Genomic DNA, 24,208 nt, shown 5'->3' with positions numbered 1-24,208 from the left:
TAAAAACTGTTGGATAGTGGGGTATTGCAGCAAGTAAATGAGTACTATTTTAAGTTCGTCCAAGCTTTCGGAAATTTTTATTTCCATCATCAGGGAAACTACAATAATATAAGTTTTAAGGTAAGATCAAAAATATTAATTGTTCATGACTTACATCTTATGTGAGGATGGTTACATTGATGTTGAAGAAAAAATGTTGATACATTGGAGAAGATGAAACTTGATATACAATTCTAAATGCTTGAGATTATTTTTTATAAAATATTGTTATTCGTCAGACCCTTATTCACATCATGCGTGCAGGATTCAAATGAACGAGTCTGAGAATAGAACGTTAAAATGCCAGAGTGACATCTGTCAATTGATAAAACTTATATATTCTCACTAGGAGTACCAAGTGTACTCTAGTGTATAATGTAAAATTTATGTTTGTGTAAAATTATTATGAAAGATTAAATTTAAGATATATTATACAATGGAATTGTTTAAATTGATATTGTTTTTGTAAAAGCTTTTATCTAGAGTCAAAAAGTAGGAATAAATTTCACTCAAGTGATTAATGTCTGTTTTTTTTATTCATACAATTGTTATTTTCAAAAATGTAAGACATTTCTAGAAAGGACCTCTTAACTGAGGTTGATTCAGTGGTTAATACTTTCATTGAGTTATAATTCATATGGTGGTCAAACTTATTCACATGGTCTGCTAAAGAGCATCTTTCTGGATGTAATCTACAGTCACTTTGGTGCGAAGTTATTCTAGCACCTAATGATAGTGAAGTTTGGCCAACATAAATCTTATCACATGATTCACACGGAATACTATACACAACATTCACTAGGTTTGTTAATGGGACCTTGTCTTTGACTTTGCTATGTATTGATTTTATGGTAAGTACCGTTTTATTGGCTATTTTAATGTTAGGTAAATTCTGAAAAATCCTCGATAGTTTGGGAGTTATCTTCTTAATGAAGGGTAAGGATGTAAATATGTATTGGACTGGGGCATCACTAGTTATATGGTCATTTTTCAGAATTTACCTAGCATTAAAATAGCCAATAAAACGGTACTTACCATAAAATCAATACACATCAAAGTCAAAGACAAGGTCCCATTAATAAACCAAGTAAATGTTGTGTATGTCAATCATGTGATGAGATATATGTTGGCCACGATCATCAGGTGCTAGAATTACTTCCCACAAAAGTGACTGTAGATTAATAATAATAATAATAATAATAATCGTCTTTTTTTGTTACCCAGCTGTAGTTAAATACAAATATTTAAATAAATTAGAGAGCTAGTTGCTGACATAACAAAAGGCGAAGTTCAACTTAGTTAGCACAAGTACTACTGAGTTGTTCTTCCACTCCAGAAAGATGCTCTTTAGCAGACCATGTGAATAAGTTTGATCACCATATGGATTATAACTCAATGGTAGTATCAACCACTGAATCAAGTTCAGTTAAGAGGTTCTTTCTAGAAATGTCTTGCATTTTTTAAAATAACAATTGTATGAATAAAAGTACAGATATTAATCACTTAAGTGGAATTTATTTCTGGACAAGAACTTTTACAAGAATAATATCAATTTGAACAATTTCATTGTATAACAAATCTCAATTTTATTCTATTTATGAAAATTTTAATCAAATACAAATAATACATTATAAACTAGAGTACACTTGGTACTCCTAGTGAAACATTTCAAGCTTTCTATCACTTGTCACATGTCACTCTGGCATATTTCAACGTTCTATCCTCAGACTCGTTCATTTGAATCCTGCACGCACGAGGTGAATAACGGTCTGATATAAACAATATTTCATAAAAAAAAATTTTTAAGCATTCAGAATTTTATATCAGCGTGACTTACGGTCGATGGTAGGTTAGACGTTTCTGGAAAACGCAAAGCATGATTTTTCTGAAAATTTCACCTCTCACATTTCCTTATCTGTTCTATCGATCTGAAATATTTTCAGCATTGCGGCGTTGCCACTTCCATCAAAAAGTCCTAGCAACTTTATTTTTTTAAATGGAACACCCCGTATATTAATACATTTTTGGAATCGCTCTGGTATTTTAATACTTTTTTATTAATAATGTCCAATACCTATCTCTATCTGTTTTCGAGATAAACATAAATTGTGCTAAATATGGTCCAAAACAAAGCCTTATTTGAAATTAAGTACATCGGTACTCTCAATTCATGAAAAGTTCATATTTTGATGATACTTTCGACAAACTCGAAATATTCAAATAACACCAAGAAATCGACCCATATCATACGGGGCGTGCTAAAATTATATATATATATATATATATATATATATATATATATATATATATATATATATATATATATATATATATATATATATATATATATATATATATAATATATATATATATATATATATATATATATATATATATATATATATAATATATATATATATATATAATATATATATATATATATATATATATATATATATATATATATATATATATATATATATAAATGGCTCACATTTTGGAGCCATTTTCAAGAATTTGTGGCTTGACGCCGGGGCCTCAATCTGCCTACTCCCCAGGTCTCGTTACGAGTTCTCTCTAAGGTCTCAATCTGCCTAATCCTTAGATTTAACTGGCGTGTCGATGTGTGATCGGAAGCGGAAAGATGATGGCGGGGCTTCGGGTGATTACCATCACCGGACGTCCTGGTGGGGGGTGAGCATCAGGAAATTAGGGGTTACCAGGCAGTTGGAAGTATCTGATTATCATCTCGTGTTTCAGCCAGAAAGGTGTTTTCGCTGTGGCGATGGTCTTAGTGTTCGCAAAGTCTAAGCGTTGTGTCCTGTCTCTTGATGATGTTTGGACAGAGCTGAGCTGCAGCTAGGGTCTTCGTCATACAGTCCATTATGTTTGGGTGTCTCCTCAATATGTAGTTGTCAGTGAGTAGCTCTAAGATTGTTCTGGAGCCGATCCCAGCTTTGTGGAAATAGTTCATCTTTTTCAACGGTTCCATTATAAAGGTTTTCTTGTATGTGTTCCCGAATATACCTTTCCAGTACTCTTTATGAACAGCTAGTACAGCTAGTTCAGAGTCTATATATGGAATTGATGATATCATCAGCTTTTTCGTTGCCTGCGATACGTTGTCCTGGTACCCAGTATAGGGTCAATCTATCCCTGTCCGCAAAGTTCCCCAGTTTTTCACGGTATTCCCAGACCAGTCATGATGTCATTTTTAAATTCATCAGTGCCCCAAGTGCAGCCTGGCTGTCTGTGAATGTATTGATCCGCTCAGTTTGTGTGAAATTGTACTGAAGGAAGGTTGAAGTGACGTCGTTCAAAGTAATTATCTCATCGATGTCAACATGTTCCGTTATTTCAGTTCAACGTGTCAAAAAACAACCATTTATGGAGTATTCCAACTTCAAAATGAAACTTTTTCGTGAGTTATTCTACTCGGAGTGATCACCGTTGATCACTTTAACATAGTCTCAATTATCATATTAGCCATTTTTCGTGAAAAATTCAGTTAATTTTAATAAAAGGATGGACTGAATTTTCATGCATTTCAATCCTAATTAGCAGGGGAGAGTGGTTGATTCAATTTTTTTGACTGAATCAATATTCTGAAGTTGACGTTCATCTCCTATCAAATTTAAATCATCATCAGCATGATTGCCATTCTACTTTTAGTGTTGGCAGCAATAAAGCGGCAGCTTCAACTGGCACCGGCATTAAATGTTTCCAGAGAGGAAAACTTATTATTTTCAACTCACAATTTTCACACTCACCACAAAAAACATCCCTTTTTCTTATGAAGAATGAATACAATATTCCATTATTGTGAACTTTAGGAACTGTAATCTTTTTGATACATTTGAGCTCATCATTATTCGAAATTTTTACGAAGGAATTCATTTATGGAAACAGCAATATTTTCTGTGGTAAAGACAATTTTCCAGGAAAGTGATATTATTAAAATACTGGATTACATTAGGGTTACGGACAGAAAATATTTCCAGTTATGATACCGTAATATTGAAATTCAATGATTCACCATTTCCATTTGATTTCTGTTCCAACTATATCATTCAAGTAGAGGTCGTTCCAAAGCTTATTTCTTGAATGTTAGCAAAAACTGTTGAATTTTATTCATTTATGACAATAATAATTGTTTTGTTTTCACTCGGTTGAAAATATGCTTATCTGGTGCGACCTAGCTCGTTACTTTGAATGTCACTGGCATAGATAAAAAGTTATATTCTCAAAGAACTATGACACTCATTAGTCAATGACATTAAATGTTGCTACTAACGTACTATTTTTTACGAATTATTGGACTGTACTATCGATATTCTTTATCTAATTCTGAAATAAGTTCATCTTGTTCAGGCGATGCGTTTCGTTAAATGTTCAGTGCAAATGAACTAACCTTATTTTTAATAATAATCTCAAAATCATACCGGCTTGCCGGCAGAAATCTTAGTCAGACAGATGCAAAATTTTGTCATTCTTGACTCAGTGCGCTTGCTAAGGGCACATGATTCTCGGACCCAATGATCACTTATTCCACGGTGTGGGGAGTAGTCTTTGGTTGATAATGCCTGCGCGCCCTCCGAATGTTTTGGGGCTTCGGGGGATAAGGCCTGACCAGAGAAAACTTAGGTTGAAATAATAATAATGTATTTCGTTAGCTCGGACTTCCATTGTCTAATATAATATAAATTGATTTGAAATCCCTGAAAAATCTGTAAAAAAATTAAAAATATTAGCTGAAAAAACAATTATATTAAGCAAAAAAAAACTGAAAATTACAATGAAATAAAATACCAGCAACAACCATAAACTCAAAAAAATAAAAAATGAACTATTAACACGAGATGAAAATTTAAAAAAAACATTAACAAGAAATGAAAATTTAAAGATTCCAAGCTAAGTTAATTCACGATGTTTCGATTGTTAGTATTCACAATCGTCTTCGGGTGATAACTGGACTCATTTCTCCGAGATCTGACTATTTATAAGTCATTCGAGTGCTTTCTCCAATCCCCTCTCTCGGGTTCATCGGTTTTAGAGGGAGCTGACCATTTGGCGGGACCAACTCTCGAAAACGAATTTAGATATGAAAAAAAAAACAAGCGACAAAAAAGTTGTATTTATAGTTGTTCAATCTACAAGTCAGTGGCGTACTTTCTTTTTCACAATATTTTTATCTGTGCTGCCCACTGAGACTCCACTAGACCTAATAATTTCAATCTAGTGAGGGCTAAATAAGCGCCTTACTACTTCAAATAACTGTAGCAAATTCAAATCAAATCAGTGTGAGGATATTTATGATATTTTATAAATGCCATTATTTTTTAACTTTAACGGAACTTTTTTCCTTGAAACGACCTAACGAATCGATCTTTAAAGTTTCGTACCGTAATTAGAAAACACCCTGTATAGAAATATGTTATTTCATGTGTTAGTGCAAAATAATATTTAATCAAATATCCCACGAACATAACTAAGTGAACGAAATTTCATTGAAAACTGATTTGGTACAACAAAAGTTATTCCAGTATATTCACGTAACCCAAACAAAATCTTTTGTGCTGTTGACTTCGTTCTCGCGAGTTGCTGCAAAAATAGAAAATGAATTATTATTCACATCGGTGTTCTTTAATGCCGTTCAGTGTTTACCAACACATCAGCAGATTTGTATTCGATAATAATTCCATGGTCTGGGTCTAAAAATATACCTAGATACTTTATGATAAAAAAAATCGAGATTTCCACACTGGCACATACGCAAAAGAATTTGGCAGGCCTACAGTTAAAACTCTACGGGTTATAAATATTATCGCATTGAACGCAAACTTGAAAAAAGTATGTCAGCCATACTTTTATCGTCGATAATAGCTGTCTGGATTTATGAAACAAACCACTTGGTCAGGGCCGTAGCGAAAAGAAAAACCAGGGGGGGGGAGGAAATCCAAATTTTCCCAACCCCACTAGCAAAATTTCGCAACTTTCGAAGAAATGAAAGCCGAGGGATTAGTGTTACTACTATAATATATTAATTTTTTTACTTAGCTATCCAAAGATTGGCTGAATGCTTATGCCCGTTAGGGTATGCACAAACAAAAACAAATTTTGGTGATTATAAAAATAATAATGGGAATTATTCTACATTGAACCAAGGTTCTTGGTCTTCCACCATGTAAACGAATATTCAATACAAATGAAAGGAAACAACACTTAAATAATATTGTGCTTATTGTTTTCTACTATTATTTTTTCTATCTTCACGGCCCGAAATTTCCCAACTTCTCCAAGTCGACAAAACCAGCGAAAAGTTGGAAATTTTGTAAAATTGTCACTTCAAAATTTACCAGGACTGTTTTCTTACTTGAAAGAAATTGAACTTTGAGAAATCCCAACCCCAAGCAGGGGGAGAGGCTTCCACCCATCCCCCCATGGCGACGGCCCTGCACCTGGTAGTTCGGAACAGGTGGCATCTTGTCGATAAACAAATGCCAAAACTCCCCATTTCGAAGCATTTTCGAAGGTACCAAAACAGTAAATTAAAAATAATCAAAAATCTCAGTCGAGCCAATTCAGAAATCAAATCTAAAACAGTTTTTTCGTTCGGCACCGGCATTTTTCTATTGAGATAACCAACCAGTATCGTGGACAGTTAAATTGAGAAAATGATATATCGTGAACTATAACACATTTACCATAATTTATGTGCGTGGAACAACGAATTAGACGGATATTAATAACTCCTCATTATCAGGTGAATTTTGTCATCAAATCACCATAGGAAAATCCTCAACACACTCTGATGCACAATGGATGTCAATCACTGATTGAAAATATGTCTGTGTGAAAATATGAATTTAATCTATAGCTGTACCAGCTATAGATTAAATTCATTTGGAAAACACTCTTTCGAAGTTTATTCCACAAGGACACCGTTATCAAAATAAATAAAATAGGTAAGAAAATATGTTAAACGGTTTTATTGAAAAATGTAATGAAAACTAAAAAATAATTCGAAGGTCCTAGGTACCAGTCAACACACCATTCTCCTCAACAATAGCAATCTACGGTATAGGTCAGATAAAAAAATGATGAAATCGTTGAGCGTAGCGTAACCTGACTAAATATGTTCCAACGATTTTATTATTTTTTTATCTGATCAATACCGTATATTGCTGAAAAGAGTAGTGTGATTACTGCTACCTAAGACCTCACGATTTTATTTTTTTAGTTTTTAGTACATTTTTAAATAAAAGCGTTTAACTAAAAAAAATGTCTTATTTTTATTATTAAAATACTTATTTTATTCCAAAGTTTTAACCATTTACCTTAACTTGGGTGTTGTATCGCTAACGACGTATCATTTTCAGCCACCTACAAGCCACACAGTCCTCGACCAATACAAAATCTTGACTAGGGTGCGATATCCATGCTTTTACCCCGATTCTGACTTAACAAAGCTCTTTGTATACATTACATTGGATTTGCATCTTTTTCATAGTATACTACTATAGTACAAATCAGGCTCTGTTAGGGGAGTGTGTATGAAAGAGCCAGTTTTGGAGAACATCAAAAACGTCAGGTGACGGTTATTGAATAAAATTACTTTTTGTAAATTTGTAATTTTGTTTAATAGTCATTGTTATCCAATCAAAATAAAATGAGATACTATGACAGAAATTATTGATATGGCAAATTTAAAAAAAGAAGGGAAATCGTCTCTTTCAAAGCAACATGTGTATGAAAGGGCTCGGCATGTGCTTCAAAAGAGCCGGGTTACTCTTCACAAGAAAACAGTCTTTCAGCAAATAAAAATTACTCAATGAACTATTTGACTGTTATATAAATTTAATCAAACTGTAAAATTGCTTATATCTGTGAAATATAATGTTATATTTCTTTAATAATCAGTCTTCATTATGAAATAAATAATTAACTAGAAACCTTGTAATGCCACAAGGCTCCTCTTTACAAAAAAACAGTCTTTCAGCAATAACAATCTCTTGATAAACTATTTATCTTTTATAAAAACCTAATCAAACTTTAACAATAGTTATTTCTATTAAAGTCACATAGTTTCAAATAACAATATTACAATATTCTTGAGCATCTTATTTCATTTATTTTTTTCAATCAGTCTCCTTATCAAATGATCAACTAAAATTATTTTCGGCAAAAGAAATTTGTAACACCTTCAATGCCACAAGACTCGTGCTCAATCATCACAAATCTTACACTGGTACAATTCTACTTTGATCTTAGAATAATCTCCATTACATACAATATAATAATTTTTATCTTGCTGTGAAGAAATCTTCTTGTTTTTCAATTCCAATAGATTGATTTCATCATCTGAGCTTGTTAATGAGTAATCATCGTGAAAAGTTATGTTGGCGCTGGAATCACTGGACTCATCACGTGCCTTGGAACTTAGTTTTTTTACATTTTGTTTTGGTGACATTTCCTCAACATCAACTTTCCAAGGTTTATTTTCCTTCTCTTTTTCCTCATTTTATTTTTTTCTGGAGCTGGATTAGGTCTGCTGGTCACATATGATGCAAGGAACGTATCGTAAGAAAATATGTTAGAATTAAAGGGATATATGCCAGTTTTGATGAATTTTTGAGTATCATTTTGTAGGCTGAAAGCTGAAGCTGCTAAATAGGCATCTCTAACAAACTGCGCAATTCGGTTGTTTGTAGTAGGTATATTGAAAGATCCAGTTTTCGTGCCATGAAAGAGCCGCCTCTTTCAAAGCCTCCACAAGTGGTTCTTTCAAACATTTTGTCAGTTAAGTTGTAACCTCAAAATACATTTCGCGTAAACATTATGACATCAATATTATCGTAAAATAATGCTAAATATATACATAGCAATACAACATATCAATTTTATCAACTTATGCTGCACTTTTCTTTGTGAAACAAATTAAGTAAACGCAAACAAATATACTTTTTGGTCCTAACATCTTTGACGTGGTGTACCAATGCCACTCGTTTTCGCAAAACTGTCAAATGTTTGTGGATTACAGCTATTCAGTGTTGCCATACAAACATTAAAATAAAATTATGGTAGGATTTTGGTAACTGGTAGAAAATCACATCGGCTCTTTCAAAGCCTAATGGCTCTTTTATACACTCTCTCCCCCTATTTGATACACATTTTGAGGTAGTTGTGGAAACATATGTAATCGGCCATTTTGTAGCTGGAGCCATCTTAGATTTACAATGATATTGAATTGTATTGCAATCTGAATAAAATCGTTTAAGAAGTTCTCAAAAATTAAATTCGTTGTATAATATATTCAGTTGATTTTCGAAGGGATGACATATACCATTCTCGGAGAAATCAAAAGACGTAAGTCGGTCAAGCACTTAAGATAAGTACCCATTTTCCTTTCGATATTCCTTTGCTTTTACAGATAATCACGATTGCTTGTGATATTTGTGTATCTTATCAGGTAGATGATTCTTTTTTGGAAATAATCTGACAGCTTGAGGGTTTGCTTGTCGGCGAAGTTCCCTTACATATAAAGAATATACAAAAGATTATCTACTTTCGGCTTTAAAAGTAGCTGAGATGCGTACAACTTCTCAAATCGAAATATTATCCGAAGTTTCACAGAAGTTGCTATTGAAATTCCAGTAACGTGATTATTTAGAGACAAATGGTTTCCTGTTTGATACCTAGCAAATCAGTCGACGCAGCTGAATGAATTGTTTGTCCCTACATTATTATGTTCGACTTTTGTATCTTCTTAAGATTAAATTCTACTTGTTCAACATCATTCCAAGCCAAATGTTCCTTAAGATCCTGATTAGGATATAACACCTTGTCGGAAAAATGTGCAGCAGGTAAATGGGAAGGAGAGGAAAATGAGCTATCGTGAGCAAGTATAAAAAAAGTTGTGGCAATATGAATTCTTTCATCGAAGGTAAAAGTATCCGAGAGAGAATCATTGATAGCTACTTCTGAGGAACAAAAAAATGGCAAATCAGGAACAAAACGGATAGAAAACCATAAGAAAATTCGATTACTTAATTATGTTCAAGGACCTTGACAATATCAAATTCGATAACACGAATTCCAAATGATTTCCAAAGGCAGGTACCGTATTGAAGGTCTTCTGTTGATCTTTGCTTTCAGAAACCCTATTGATAATAGGGCTGAGTTGGCTGAGACTTCGAGACATAACATTCGTCCTCGCAGTCAATGCATATACGACTGATGATGTCTGCCGTAGTAGCAGACGAAACGTTTGGTACTTCAAGTTTCATTCGACCACGTCCAACCAGAGCGGATTTTCTTTTATCTTATCGTGACTCCGGCCGTGAAAGTCTATATTGTCATAATGATTTTTGATAAACTTCACTCAAACAAAAGTAGGTTCACAACTATCAATTGTAATTTTGAACAGCACAAAATAAAATGCGACCTTAAACTACACGATATTATTCAGAGTGGAATCTTGTTCATAATATTGTATTCAAGTTAATGGTACTGAATTCGCACAGTGGATGAAGTTAATTTTTCTGTTTAGTTTCACTTTATAGTTCGAAAATGAATACAAACTTGAAAAAGTATTTTATTGTTTCCAACATAGCTTATCATAATAGTAATAATCCAGACTACTCTGTCAAGATGGTTGTTCTGATTATTGGAGTGGAGTTGAATTACGCCTTCTCTATTCTTGAATCTCAAGAACATGCCAATTTGCCGCATTGAGCCAGAAATTTTAACCGGACAAATGCGGGAGGCTGTCATTTTTTGCTGACTGTGCTTGTGTGGATAGAGCCCAACCAGCGCAACCTTAGATAATTATTAATCATTAAGAATAAATTCACAATTTATTCATTGTAGATTAAGTTCATAGAGCAGTTCGATTCTTTCCAGACTTAACCAGAAACAATTGTTCTTACACCAATCTCAGCAATTCCACCAGGCGCCTATACTAAAAGCAGACCACAGTGATAACCTGAATTATGACAAAAAAGGACAAAAAAAATCCTAAATTTGAAAAATTGATAGTCTCAAATTGCTTTTTCAAGTGTTGCCAAAAATGGTGTACTCTGGGATAAACCATTATAAACGTAGCAGATTTGGTAACTGAAAGATGGTTCATAATATTCAGTGGGTACGAAAGAAAGGAGGTGTTGAGGTTCCTTTGTTACATTGACATTGTATCTATCTGTTCTATATTTATTTTTATGTGACATGTTCAGCCAACCAACATCTTTCAATTTGTGTGAGATTTAGTCATATTTAAAATTATCTGAAAAAACAATTCGTTCAGGCCAGTCTCAAATTACCTACACAGTAGGTTAATGGACTGACACCTATCAGAAAACAACTACTCCCCTGGCTAATACCACGAAGGGCGTTAGATTATATCCGACACGTGTCGGCCTTCCGACTGTGAGTTGGGCGCACTACCACCGCGGCCAATTCCACAATTTCAAGTTATACAATAATCCATTATATATGGTTTATACGGTATATGAGAGCAACATAATTTTATCATTTTTGTATTCAATAAATCATTACCAGAAAATATCAGAGATAAATTGTCATCATATTGTCAAAAATGTTACAAGATTAGCTAAAAATATTAAATGATATTCCAAATAAGGTATTACTCGACTATTATACCCGTTTGAAATTTTTGACATGTAAGTTGTTACCGGGAGGGGGTGGTGGATGAGGGGTGGATTTTGACAAAGAAATGTGGTATCCCGAAACTTGAAGTCGATGTGTTCCACGATATCAATATTTGAACTTACTCAGGGTGGCTTTAACTGGACTTCTCTGAATGTGAAACCTGTTATGCACAATTCGAAAATATCGCAAAAGGAGGGCAAGCATTCGTTCAAGATGAGTAATGTCTGATTGATGTATCTATATACAAAAAATATTTCATTTAAAAATGACATAACTTTCGAAGATTCACAGAGTTGTCACATTTGGAACCGTTTATTTAGTAAGTGTAACTATCAGCAGACTGCATGACAAGACCCTGACCTTCTGTTGTAACAAAACCCAGACGATCAAGGTCACCTCGTGTATTGTATTTGGATTTATACTAATCATTGCCAATGATAAATTTTCCCAGGAGTGTAGGATATTTGGATATTTGCCAATCATATGCGAATAATAATCAACAAAACTAATATATCAGGTTAATGTAATCAGAAATTATTTCGACTGTGCATTTTATATTGTGCTGCAATCAACACAAGGTTTTCCACTTCATGAAAAAAAATTATTTGAAAATGGTTGTGATGAAACCATAAAAATTCCACCCACTTTTTCAATCATCCATCACATCCAAATAAATGACTGATATAACTTATCTGGAACTCACGTTCCATATAGTACCTACTTATCCTTTCCAGAATAAAATATAGTTTTCATAGATTTTATAAAAATATAATATCCTTTCCAGGAAGAAGTTCTGTTCCGCTTACAAAGTTTGCTATCAGATAACAATTGAACATTGTTTACAAATGTTCAAAAACAATTGTTTTAATGACATTTTTGTAATGACACTCCAATCAAATTAGTAGATTACGTTAGGTTAGGTCTGAAGTAAGTGGGTCTATTTGACCCTTCACCGCAACCCGCAAGGGTTTATTGTGGTTCACACCTATTCACACTCGACCAAATAAACCCAGCTTCTCAACGAAGCCAATTAGTTTGTATAGTGGGTGCTATTTCAGGTCAGATGGTAAGACTGTGACTCTGCCGAACTCTATAAACCTGATTCAGTCCCCAGCGGGGCAGGCACAAAGTATGTGCTCATTTTCCAAACAGAGGCGACACACACTGTCTTCCGACAGTGCCAGTCTCTGCATATGAAGATTCAAATGACAGTGACCTGTAAGAAGGCCTGTTAGACATCGTAGTTCATCCATACTGTAGTCCAACATCTGTTTGGTGTCAAATGAGTAAATGGAAAGATAGACAACGAACTATTCATTGTAGTTCATCATAGTATGACTCATTTAGTGAAGACTCCTTGTAGACATGATTTTGCTCGAAGCGAATAAATCGTAGCAGTTCAGACCTTAGTTTCGAAGATGTGTTCTTCTGAGGAGGTTCATGAGTATATTCGAAACCCTGTAGGAGTCATTTGAAAAAAAAATAGATTGGCTTGAAAGTGAAATTGACAGTTTTCGGAAACAAATAAGAAGCCAACGAATAGTGACCAAAAGTCTAATTGAAAAGCAAGAAAATAATGACCGATTTCCTGGAAGATACAATTTTATCTTCCATGAAATCCCGCAAAAAATCTATGAAAATACTACCGAAATAGCTCAAACGTTCATGCAAGAAAAAATTGAAATCAATATTGATGAATATGAAATTGAGAGAAGCTTCAGGTTGGGTAAATCAAATGGAGGAAAATATCGACAACAATTAGCGACGTTCAGTAATAACTGATAAAGGAAATCAAGTGTATGTAGAAAAGAAGTCGCTGAAAGGTTCCAAATCAGTGATTCGAGAAGATTCAACCCAGGAACAGAATCATATATTCAAAGCAACTACACTGAAATTTGGTAATGCAGGTAAAGTGTAGACCAACTCTGGAGCTATCTTTGTTGAATATAATAAAGGGACTAGTATTATAAAAATATAGAATATGGAGGACGTAAATAGATTGTTTGAATAGTTTCATCACGTTTTCAGTGATAAACATAATATTAGTTTTCAATTTCACTGAAATACGTTTTCCAGATGCATCTTATACAATAATAATTCAATTCGCATTAGTGCAGTTTGTTCAAACCCTCTGGGAGGGCTTTCATTTGTTGTTTTTGCTTTTTATTTTATTTTTTCTCAACACATCCATCAGATAAATTTGTTTGTCCTGTGTTTTGAGACTTTATGGCAATAATATATCAATTTAATATAAAATGTATGAATTTTGCATGGGGATATGCTAGAATCATCCATCATCCTGATGTATATCCTATAACAAACTACCTTTTTATATTTTCACAATTATAAAGTGAAATCAAACACCCTATTCGACATTAAAATGATAGATGCTGCTTGAATGATGAATGTTAGTCTTACCCGGTAGTGTCCTGTGACAGGTGTATCCTGGTGTGAAAAAAATTGCATTATGGTGCTTTCTGAAATCGAAGTACCCCAGAGGTGTAGAGTTTCAGAAAACGTATATTAGTTTCTTCTATTCGAAAACCATCATTTCTGCAGTTATCAATACACCCAGTAGCAACTTACCTCTCAATTTATACTATACTAGTTGTTGCCCGCGGCTTCCCCGCCTAGAATTTGGTAGTTGTAATACTAATCAGTACTATGTTGCTGTATCGCTGATGTTCCAATTTAACAGAATCAGAATCAACGAACTTAGGCGTGCGCAGCGTTATAGAACAGTGCTTTCAAAAAATTGTTCTACAGCGCCGTCTAGTGGCAAGTTACAGAAAAATGGATAGCCTATAAACCTTCTCTATGAAAAATTACTTATATATGTTAAGTTTCATCACGATCGGTTGAGCGATGTAGAAGTTTTTATATATTAGATTGAAGAAATTGAGTCACGTATTAATTCATTGCACCAATATATACGGACGAATAATCAACATATTCTGGCCCTCATCAAAACCAGAGTAAGTCCTATTTTCTGTATCCAGTATTCATTTCTTAGGTATTTTCTTCACTTGCGCTGTCGACTTTTTGCGTATCAATTATCCCAATACCAAAATTTCCATATCATATGACTCCAATATTCAGACAAACTTTCAAACATCAACAATGAGCAAGGATGTAAAACCAATTTTGCAATAAAGTGGCCTCACACATATCATAAACAATGCAACATGGATTCCTGACTGGGATGGAGAATTGCTGATTTTCTTCAACGTCAACAATCAATCTCAAACTTCGCAAAATCACTGTAATGCCTTCATTTGGATCATCTAACCATAGACTCACTTCAGTTTGGTTGAATTGCAAAAAATATAAGTCGCTCAAAAGTTTTTCATAACAGCGTTATTAAATGAAATGAGGCGAATCGGGAATAAACGAAAGGTGAGACCTGTACTACCAAAAAAACAGCGTTCTAGATCCTTCTTGTCAGTAGCTACAAGGTATCACCAAATCTCCAATGGGGAATGTTCCTCAATTTGGGTTATTACAGCAAATGCAAGTTTCAACAAAATAAAGTTGAGTTTAATTCATGAGTTTTTCGAATTCACTTTGAAAAGTATTCAAATTGATGTTTCAAATGTTGAGTTTTAATTTTCAAAGGGATTTGTTTCTGATTCACATATTGGCAACAGCGCCTATATCAAGTTGAAATAATTTATACGTACCTAGATATTCTCCTTTGAAGAAGGGAAATTATCTTTAAAAATCAACAATTAAGGCAAAATATAAATTTTAGTTCAATACTACCTCCACAAGCCACATAAACAACAGTTGTTTTGTTATTTATTTATATAGAGGAAGATAGGTTAGTTGCACAAAATATCGTATGTCACAGAATGTATCGGATCTCGGAACATAAGGAAACAAAACAGCACGCCTCTGAAATATGTCATCTTTGTTTGTCTCATACAGGTAACAGATTCGTTGTCCTTCATTAGCTATAACCGACGTTGCCAAATGGTGAAATAGAAACGAATCCCTTCAAATGTTGAAAGCATTATTTCATTCTTCCTTTTTAAAAATTTAAATAATTTTTTAAAGAAAAAGGTTGAAATGATAAGTTTAAAATGCGTTGTTTAAGACCTCTTTTATGAAAACTACTTGATTTTCGTCAGGAGGAACATTCCCCATTCTACCACAAACACAAACGGATGATCCAGTGGTACCAACAGCGATAACAGATTTATTAGTCTGACAGTTTGCACGCTTCAGTTGATCTTTGTTTTTTGAACTGGTTCTTTAGTTCTCTTCTCGGACCGTCTATTTATGAAGGTTCTCTCGTGCGTTTTCAATGACATATTTTACAGTACTCTTTTTGTTTCTCATAGACTCACTTTCCATTCTCGTTCCATACCAAAGATTTTGGTATCCCCACAGTTGATAATCCGTGTCTGGCACACTCATCAGCTTCTTTCGTTGCCCGTGATACCTGAGTGTCTGATACCCGGTATAGAATTAATCTATTCCTGTTCGCCGCCAGTTTTCTCAGTCCTTTATGACATTCCCAGACCAGTCTCGATATCACTTTTGGGTTCATCAGTACTCCAATTGCAGCCTGGCTGTATGTGAAAATATTGATCCACAAGAATGCATACACTCCTGCGAGGAACACTGATGTGTACTGTCTGTGCGGTAACTGAAATGAAGATTTCTCCCCGCAGAGTAAATTCTAGCTACCATTTTATGTTTAGTTTTCGACCCATCGGTAAACCAAATGTTGCAGGTGAGCCCCACCATCCGTGGTTTATGACTGTAACCACGAAGTTCGTGTCCAAAAGATATTTCGGTGTCATGTGGACCGACAATTGTGGAATTTATTCCTCCATATATTCCTGAATTTCTGTTTTACCGATTCCATGTATCTTGGTGTATTTTCTAGTTTGGATTAGCCCACCCTTGCCTTTCCCATTATTAGAAGATGTAAAGGGGTACGATTCGAATATCTCACCAATTCAGCTGTTGAAGTGATTTTCATTGCTTTCGTTATCCCCAACAAATATATCGTGTCTGATTTTAGCCACCATGATTCGCCATAGGTGCGTCTGACTAACATATTTATCTTTACTCTTTCTTAATTTTGGTACCACACATCTGATATCACATCCAGATATTTGACATTGCAGGAGGATTAATCAAAAGTCATCGATGGGCCTTTCTATGATACTTTCACTATTAATGTGTGAATTTGAAAGGAAACTATTTCGAACTATTCAAATGAGACCTTCTTCAAAATATTATTCACATATACAGGCTAAAACCACTATTGCTATCTCGAAAACGGAAGACCTACAAGTTCGGGTAAACTGGACAAAAGTTTTCTACTTCAAGGAACTAGAATACAAATTGGGAATATCAGTGGCTGTTTTAAATATATTTGTCAAAAACTAGAGTTGTCGGATTTCGTTTTTGCCTACACCGCCTCCATTTCGAATGATATAAAAATAGGTATAGAAGAACTTTCAAAACTGTTTCATATTTATCATAATTCGATAAAAATCAATTTGCAATGTGACATTTCGTTTATTAGATTTGATCATCAACTTTATTTTTTTAAATACGGACCTATAGTTTTTTATTTGCATTTGGTAGCCACTGTAATAACTAATCCAGATATGTATTACAATGTATATGTTCATCATTACTATATGGTCATACAATTCTCGCTCAGAGCTACGTCAAAAAAGTTGGACCAATATTTTTCGGGTCTAGAACTCAAAGCTATACATGAACTCCACATATCGAAAGGACATATAATATAGCAAGTAACAAACGTAAACAAAAATGTCATAATGGTCCTATCCATCTGCGTCGATTACGATATCTCTTTAAATTTCCAAATTGCCATCCTTGAACACACATTCGCTCTTGCAATATAATTTTTATGGCAAGTCTCCAATATTTGTGAAGCCAGGCAAGCTCTTCTAATTGTTTTTTTCAATTTGTTAATATTACAAAAAATTGAGCCGAATACCTTGTCTTCAATGAAGCCCCACAATGACAATCCCAGAAGGATCAGGTCAGGTGAACGTAATGGCCATTCAATTGGACCATTGTTTTCTATCCATTGTCCTGACTTAGTAGTATTGAGAAAATATCTGCAAATAGTGACTGCAATGTGACGGAGCTCCATCACAATACTAATATTTCCTCAGAACATTCAAAGGCAAATCTTCCAACAATTCAACTAGAGTATCTGATAAGAATTCCAAGTATAATTCCGTCGTCAAAGATATCTCAAAAAAGAAGGGGAGCTATAATCTTGGTGTTTAGCACATCAAGTCTATCATAAAAATCATTTGTAGCTCTACGTAGGAAGGAATTTTTTATCGCCAGTGATAATGAATATTTCTGTGTGAAAGCTATTTTCAGGGTTTATTGGCCGTGAAATAGCTGAAAAATTGTTGTCACACAGTTATCTCCAGCCGTAAAAGTTCTTCAATGAATATTTCTGTCAAACCATCAATTATTTGTGAATTTTCTCCCATCACACCATAAAATTGTATTGAACAAAAAATATTTTCTCCAATCACAATATATCTCAATAATACTTCTTTGTTCTCAATGTTTCAGTATTCCATAAATCCTGAGTCAAAAGTAAATATCACTTTATTATCACCGAGAATGTCTTCTGCACTTACCCAAAACGGCAATTTCACTATCACCACCTCTTTCAGTTACTGTACAACTCTTACTCGAGGGTTTTTCAAATAAACCAAGATTCTCTAAACTCCTCTCAATGTGTTGAAAATATCTTCCGGATGGCTGACTTACAATTCCCCATACAAATCTAGAGACCCAGTAGCATTTCTTAAACATCTCAAACTCTTCACAAGAATCAAATGATTATTTACGTACTCGACAATAAATTTGATAAATAAATCATACTAATTCTGTTTATTCATGGCTCACGTTAAACAAATCAATTCACTTCAGTACTCTCATAATTTTTTTCTCCACTTTTTTGTTTGTCAGAAAACATCAGAAACTAACATTTATGTTCCATTAAAATTGACTTTTGAACAGTTCTTCCACATTTGTATAAAAGATTTTCTTATTAGTCAGTGGGTTATGCTTGAAGACGGTCAGTAAACAAATCTAAAGAAGTAAACATTTAAATTTCATTTCTTTAGATTTTTTCAAAAGATGTACGGAGTTGATGTATCTTTAAGTTCTGAGATATTGGTTTCTACCTTTTTGAGACTACACGAATATTGATGATGTTTTTTCGGAAACAAACGTCGGAAAACACCTGTACACAGCTGAATTTGTTATTACATTGAATACCATAATCAATGGAAAAAAACTAGAGGTTCCTTTCTAAAAAGAATAAATTGATGATAATGAAATCTAATGAACAAATCGCCGTATTGCAAATTGGTTTATATCAAATTATATCAGCTGGTTAACGGAAAAATAGATTTCATTAGATTTTGACTGATTTCAACAGATTTTTTGACAGATTTCAATAGATCTCTAACAGATTATAAAATATGAAACAGTATTGAAACTTCCTCTGCCTTTTTTTATATCACTCGAATGGGGCGATAGAACCAAAGAAAAAACAAATTCGACAATTCCAATCTTAAGCGAATATTCACAAAAAAACCACTGATATTCTTGATCTGGAAAGAAATTATTCTAGTTCACCAAAATAGTAAATTTTTGTCCAATTCAGCCGATCTTGTAGGTCTCGCTGTTTCCGAGATGGTTTATATTATATATCAGCTGGTTAACGGAAAAGCATATTCTAACAGATTTTTAACAGATTATAACAAATATGAGACAGTATTGAAAGTTCCTCTACCTTTTTTTATAACATTTGAATGGGGCGATAGATCCAAAAAACGAAATTCGACAATTATAATTTTTAGCGAATATTCACAAAACAACCACTGATATTCTTGATCTGGAAAGAGATTATTCTAGTTCAACAAAATAGTGAACTTTTGTCCAATTTAACTGACCTTGTAGGTCTCGCCGTTAACGAGATAGCAATAGTGGAATCCGCTTAAAAAACGGCCTGTATGAAGCTCTGCTCCTAGGTACATCCTGAGGCTGCTAGTTTCTATTCTGAAAGGAGCCAACCGTCTGTCTGGAAATCGAAACATCAAAACTAGCCTTTAGAGTCTGCAACATGAAAGAAATGTTGGGGTCTTGTCTTCAATATATAGGTGCTCGGGTGTTGTCCTCATGATTAAAGATACATTCACGAAAAGTGTACGACTGGCTCAATCTTCTGATTCCATCAATAGCAGAATATATCTGAAGCACGAGGAAAACTACTGCTGTCCATCGCTTTTTGAAAACTGTATACCGAGTAAATGATCGAGTAAACGATACACAGTTTTCAAAAACATTTTCATTTGGAAACCGGTGTTCTGATAAAATAAACTCCCCTAAGAAGGTTTCTCCACGTAGATAAATCGTCACTTTCTATACACACACCACTCCCAAAGTATCGATCAATGATTTTCCTCCAGTACTTGTATATCTACAATGAAGTATCAAGTTCAGGTCATCATTTCATTATTGGTTACTATCAGCTCATTTTATATAATAAGATATCGATAAAGAAAAATAGCGTTCCATTCAAATAGGGAAGTTCGTGGAAGTTAAAGGAACTTCATTACCTCAAAAATTATTCGTAAAAATGAAATTTTCCGTATTCCAATTTCTATTTGTTTCCTGAATATAGTAATCCAGTCATGAAGTGTTTTCAACATTGTGTCTGCACAGTGACAAAAAAATTATTTTCACGGAAATAATCTAATAGCTTTCAGGTGAGATGATTTTGAAGGCAAATTTACTTGGACTCTTAGTTGAACCGCATATTTTCAAAATCATATTTTTTTAAAAAGTTCATTTTATAGTTTTTCTCAGTGAACTTTTCATCTTTTTTATCTTTTATCAATTATGCTTTTTATAAGAATAGAATCATAAAGATTTAGTGAAGATTTTTTTTATTTTATAATGATGTTTATGTAGCTTTGTCATTTGTCGTCAATAAAATAACACAACTGTTGACAGTCCATATAATATTTCTATAAAATAGTTTTGTAAAAAATCGTTCCTAATTGTTATCTGGATTTCAGACCTTTCACAATCTGATAAATACATAAATCTAGATCAATAGAGGATCTACTTAAGTATAATAAAGGAATAAATGAAAATTTCATCTCAATAAATTACTGTGTAATATAATCTTTTGGAAAGTACAATCATGTAATCAGTAAATTGTGGTATTTAGGTATTAATTTTCACTATAAATGAAATTAATGATTGGAAAGTATTTTTTTCAGAGGATATCATTGATTGATTTTTCTCAATACATTTCATTTGTAATAACTTAACTATTGCATATTATTTCTTTTGATGCCGTAATGGTGGTCTTTACAATGAATTTTCAAAAAATATTCATTACTTCTGGAAAAATTAAAAAATCTATATATTGACGAGAAATGGATCTCAATGAAATAATTGAGAATTCTATTTTGTTACAACACCTACGACGAAATCAGAAATCAGAAAAATGATTCAAAATGAGTCTGAAGACTATATCGAGGAGAGATACATACGTATAAGAAAATAAATATTTTGAAATGAAATCTCGGCTACGTAGGTGTAGGTACGTTGGGAGAGATCTCCCAACGTACCTACACAGTAGGTTCTGGTAAATGCTTGTCGGAAACCAATTATTTCCCCGGCTAATACCATGCTAGGCATTGAATTATATCTGACAGCCGTTTATGCAAGATACCTCACAGAGGTTATTCTTGCAGATGTTTCTCCTCCATCCAGCAGTAGGACCATGCTAAAATCAGTCGACTAGATCACCTACAGATGGGTCTCGAGTGCAGAAAAGATCCTTCCCAAACAGCAATGTGACTGGAACTCGATTGATTTCAACGCAACCAGAGCCTATGTAGGTACGTTGGGAGAGATAAATGTTTCATGAAGAATCTGCGGAACGATTTGAACTGTTTTTTTACTTTTTTTTACACAAATTTTCAATACTGGAATTTTTGCTGGACCCAACTAACAGAATATCGATCTGTAGAATTACGATCGAGAGTAAAATAATTTATTTATGAACCTTTTTTGTGATAAGCTTCGGTGGATTATAAGCTTAAGTGGTTGAAGTTCGTATTCGAAGAAATAATTTTGCGAATTCAAAAACCAAAATGTATTTTGATATTAACCAAAAACTAAATATTGCAATCGGACACTAATATACTCCACTCATCGGTATTTATTTCTGAAAATAGCAACATAAAACTCTAATCAGTGAAATTCTTTGTTATCGGAGCCAATTATTTCCATATTCAAAACAATGGCAATCGAGAGATAAAAAAGAAATAAAAACACGCATTATAAATGCTTACATGCCGAACTCACTGACCATCGTCATCCACAAAATTTTCCTCAGGTGGCGCGAAAAATTTGATGATAATGTCCGAACCAGCCCAAGCTACGGCGGCTTTTACATCCCTACTGGCAGACTTGATCATAACGCCACATTTAAACACTACCGAAACTTGGTTTTCACTGACCAGGACAAAAACAATGTCTAGCAATGGATTTCGTAACACGTGCACAGCACTAACTCAGGCGTTATTATTTTAATTGATCTTTTATAAGTTTTATCGCTGCTGTTGTATCTATCCCCTCTCGTGGAGGATTCTTTTTGCGTGCAGCTTTTCTAATAAAGTCTTAGTAAATGAGCTAAAAATAATATTGAATCCCTAACTGGTTTCGGCCAGTATTCCGCGTTAGTACTTTCAAGAAATTAGTTTGACAATGTTCCAATATTCATGGGAAAACAGAGGAGATTACTGCGCAACGTCGAAGTAAGGTTAATTACACAGGGTGGCTTTCGAAACATCGCAAAAGGTGGGATCGTCTCGTGCAAACGACGTTTGCACGCGATTGTTGGAAAAATTATTAACCAAATGGATTGTTTCAGACACACACCCTTTGATCTATATTTTCACACAACCTGGTTGGCTCAGTTCAGCAGGGCTGAATTTAAATTCTTAACAACAATACATATTGACAACTTCATCAATGCTGAATTCAAATATTGGATTCAATTCATGAATGATTCTATAATATTAAATGTGTTTTAGGAAACCGTGAAAAGGTATAGACACATAGGTACATATAGGTCCTATGGTAAAATCTGCTGAATACATTCTCAAAAATGACTACTTTCCAAGCTAATAGCCCGATGAATATTGAATTATCTCTCCCAGATATTTGCGCAAGTTTCGTCACAGTGAAAATTTTCGTCGTCAGCGATGAAATGTCGATAAATGGTCTTGGTTTGATCTAACGTGAACTGAGAAGGAATAATATTTCGAAACCAGTATATGGGTGATCATTGTTTTAGATAGTAGTAAGGTCTTCATGCTGGACGAACAAGAAGCATATGCAAGATGTTCATTGTAAGTTACAAAAAATGCTACCGTGTGACTACATTTCAAGATGTTCATTCACACGTTTATTCACTTCCCAAACGTGCATAAATGTTTCTCGAATATAATCAGGTATTTGCCTTGATACTAGCAGATAAATTAGTTGTTTTTCCGATAGGATTTGTCAGATCCTACTGTGTTGGTAGAGATTGAAGTATTCAATTTTCATTCGAAATCAATTTCTTGGACAATCTCAAGCCCACTGTCTTCAAATCAAAAAGACTCTCATTGCATCTACTTAAGACAGCCAAGCCAATGATCACCCCACGGTTGTGGTTGGTGAATATTTACCATTGCCGGTACGCCCAACAGCTTGGAGCTTCAGATACATAGCAGGCTTTTGGTGGGTTGCCACCATTTAATCAAGCAAAAAGGTACAGAATGAGAGTCCAAGCAAACCCGACAAAAAATACAAATTTTTCTTCCTTACCAGCAGTATGTCTCCATGACACTCGTTTCACCAACCAATTTGACGTGTTCAAGAGATGAAGTAGACTGCGTGTAGCTATGTAGCTTCTTTCTGGTTAAAAGTAGCAGATTTACCAGCCATAGGAAACCTGAATCATTCCCGTGAAAATCATTGAAACAGGTAGAGAGCACTACAAACTCTATCTAGCCTCTCCAAACACCGCTTCGAATGTATGAGTAGGTTTATAATGTATCAAAAAAGACTACCATGTGACAACATTTCAATATGATCATTCACACGTTTATTTGCTTTATTAATATGAGGAGTCATCTCCGGTCTTGCAGCTCCAAGACTTCAAAAATATTTGTACAAGTAGGAAGCTAGGATCAAGTCGATGAAAAAATGAACATTTCATATCCAGTGTATGATAAACTGGAAGGTGGGTAAGTGACTGCAAGTCAATGGTGTGGGGTAACGCAGTAAATTTCGTGAAAAGATTCTTCGAATATTACAAAAGCCTCCATGTGATACATTTGTATAATTCGCCGACTGGAAATTATTATGTAACTCCAAATGTATTATGAGCTTCTTCTAGCTAGAGGGT

At 34.0% G+C, this 24,208-nt stretch overlaps 1 protein-coding gene across 2 annotated transcripts in view; it reads right to left on the bottom strand.

Moving 5' to 3' along the window:
* The window catches only part of LOC111515596 (synaptic vesicle glycoprotein 2B), a 138,361-nt gene extending 115,862 nt beyond the window's left edge, over nucleotides 1-22,499 (bottom strand). The window contains exon 1 of one of the 2 annotated variants that reach the window (XM_074172861.1): nucleotides 22,121-22,499. In XM_074172861.1, coding sequence (XP_074028962.1) covers nucleotides 22,121-22,229 — 109 coding nt within the window. In that variant the 5' untranslated portion in view covers nucleotides 22,230-22,499. Of the gene's footprint in view, nucleotides 1-22,103 lie in introns of both variants that reach the window. The other variant, XM_074172863.1, reaches the window with a different exon arrangement.
* Between the last annotated feature and the right edge of the window lie 1,709 nt (nucleotides 22,500-24,208).

The sequence above is a fragment of the Leptinotarsa decemlineata genome, unplaced genomic scaffold (assembly GCF_025532065.1).
Source record: "Leptinotarsa decemlineata unplaced genomic scaffold, Ldec_3_MD MMD2_tig00000199_RagTag_RagTag, whole genome shotgun sequence".
Lineage (NCBI taxonomy): Eukaryota > Metazoa > Arthropoda > Insecta > Coleoptera > Chrysomelidae > Leptinotarsa > Leptinotarsa decemlineata.
The sequence above is the reverse complement of the archived record's forward strand: the minus strand, read 5'-3'. Positions and strand labels throughout refer to the sequence as shown.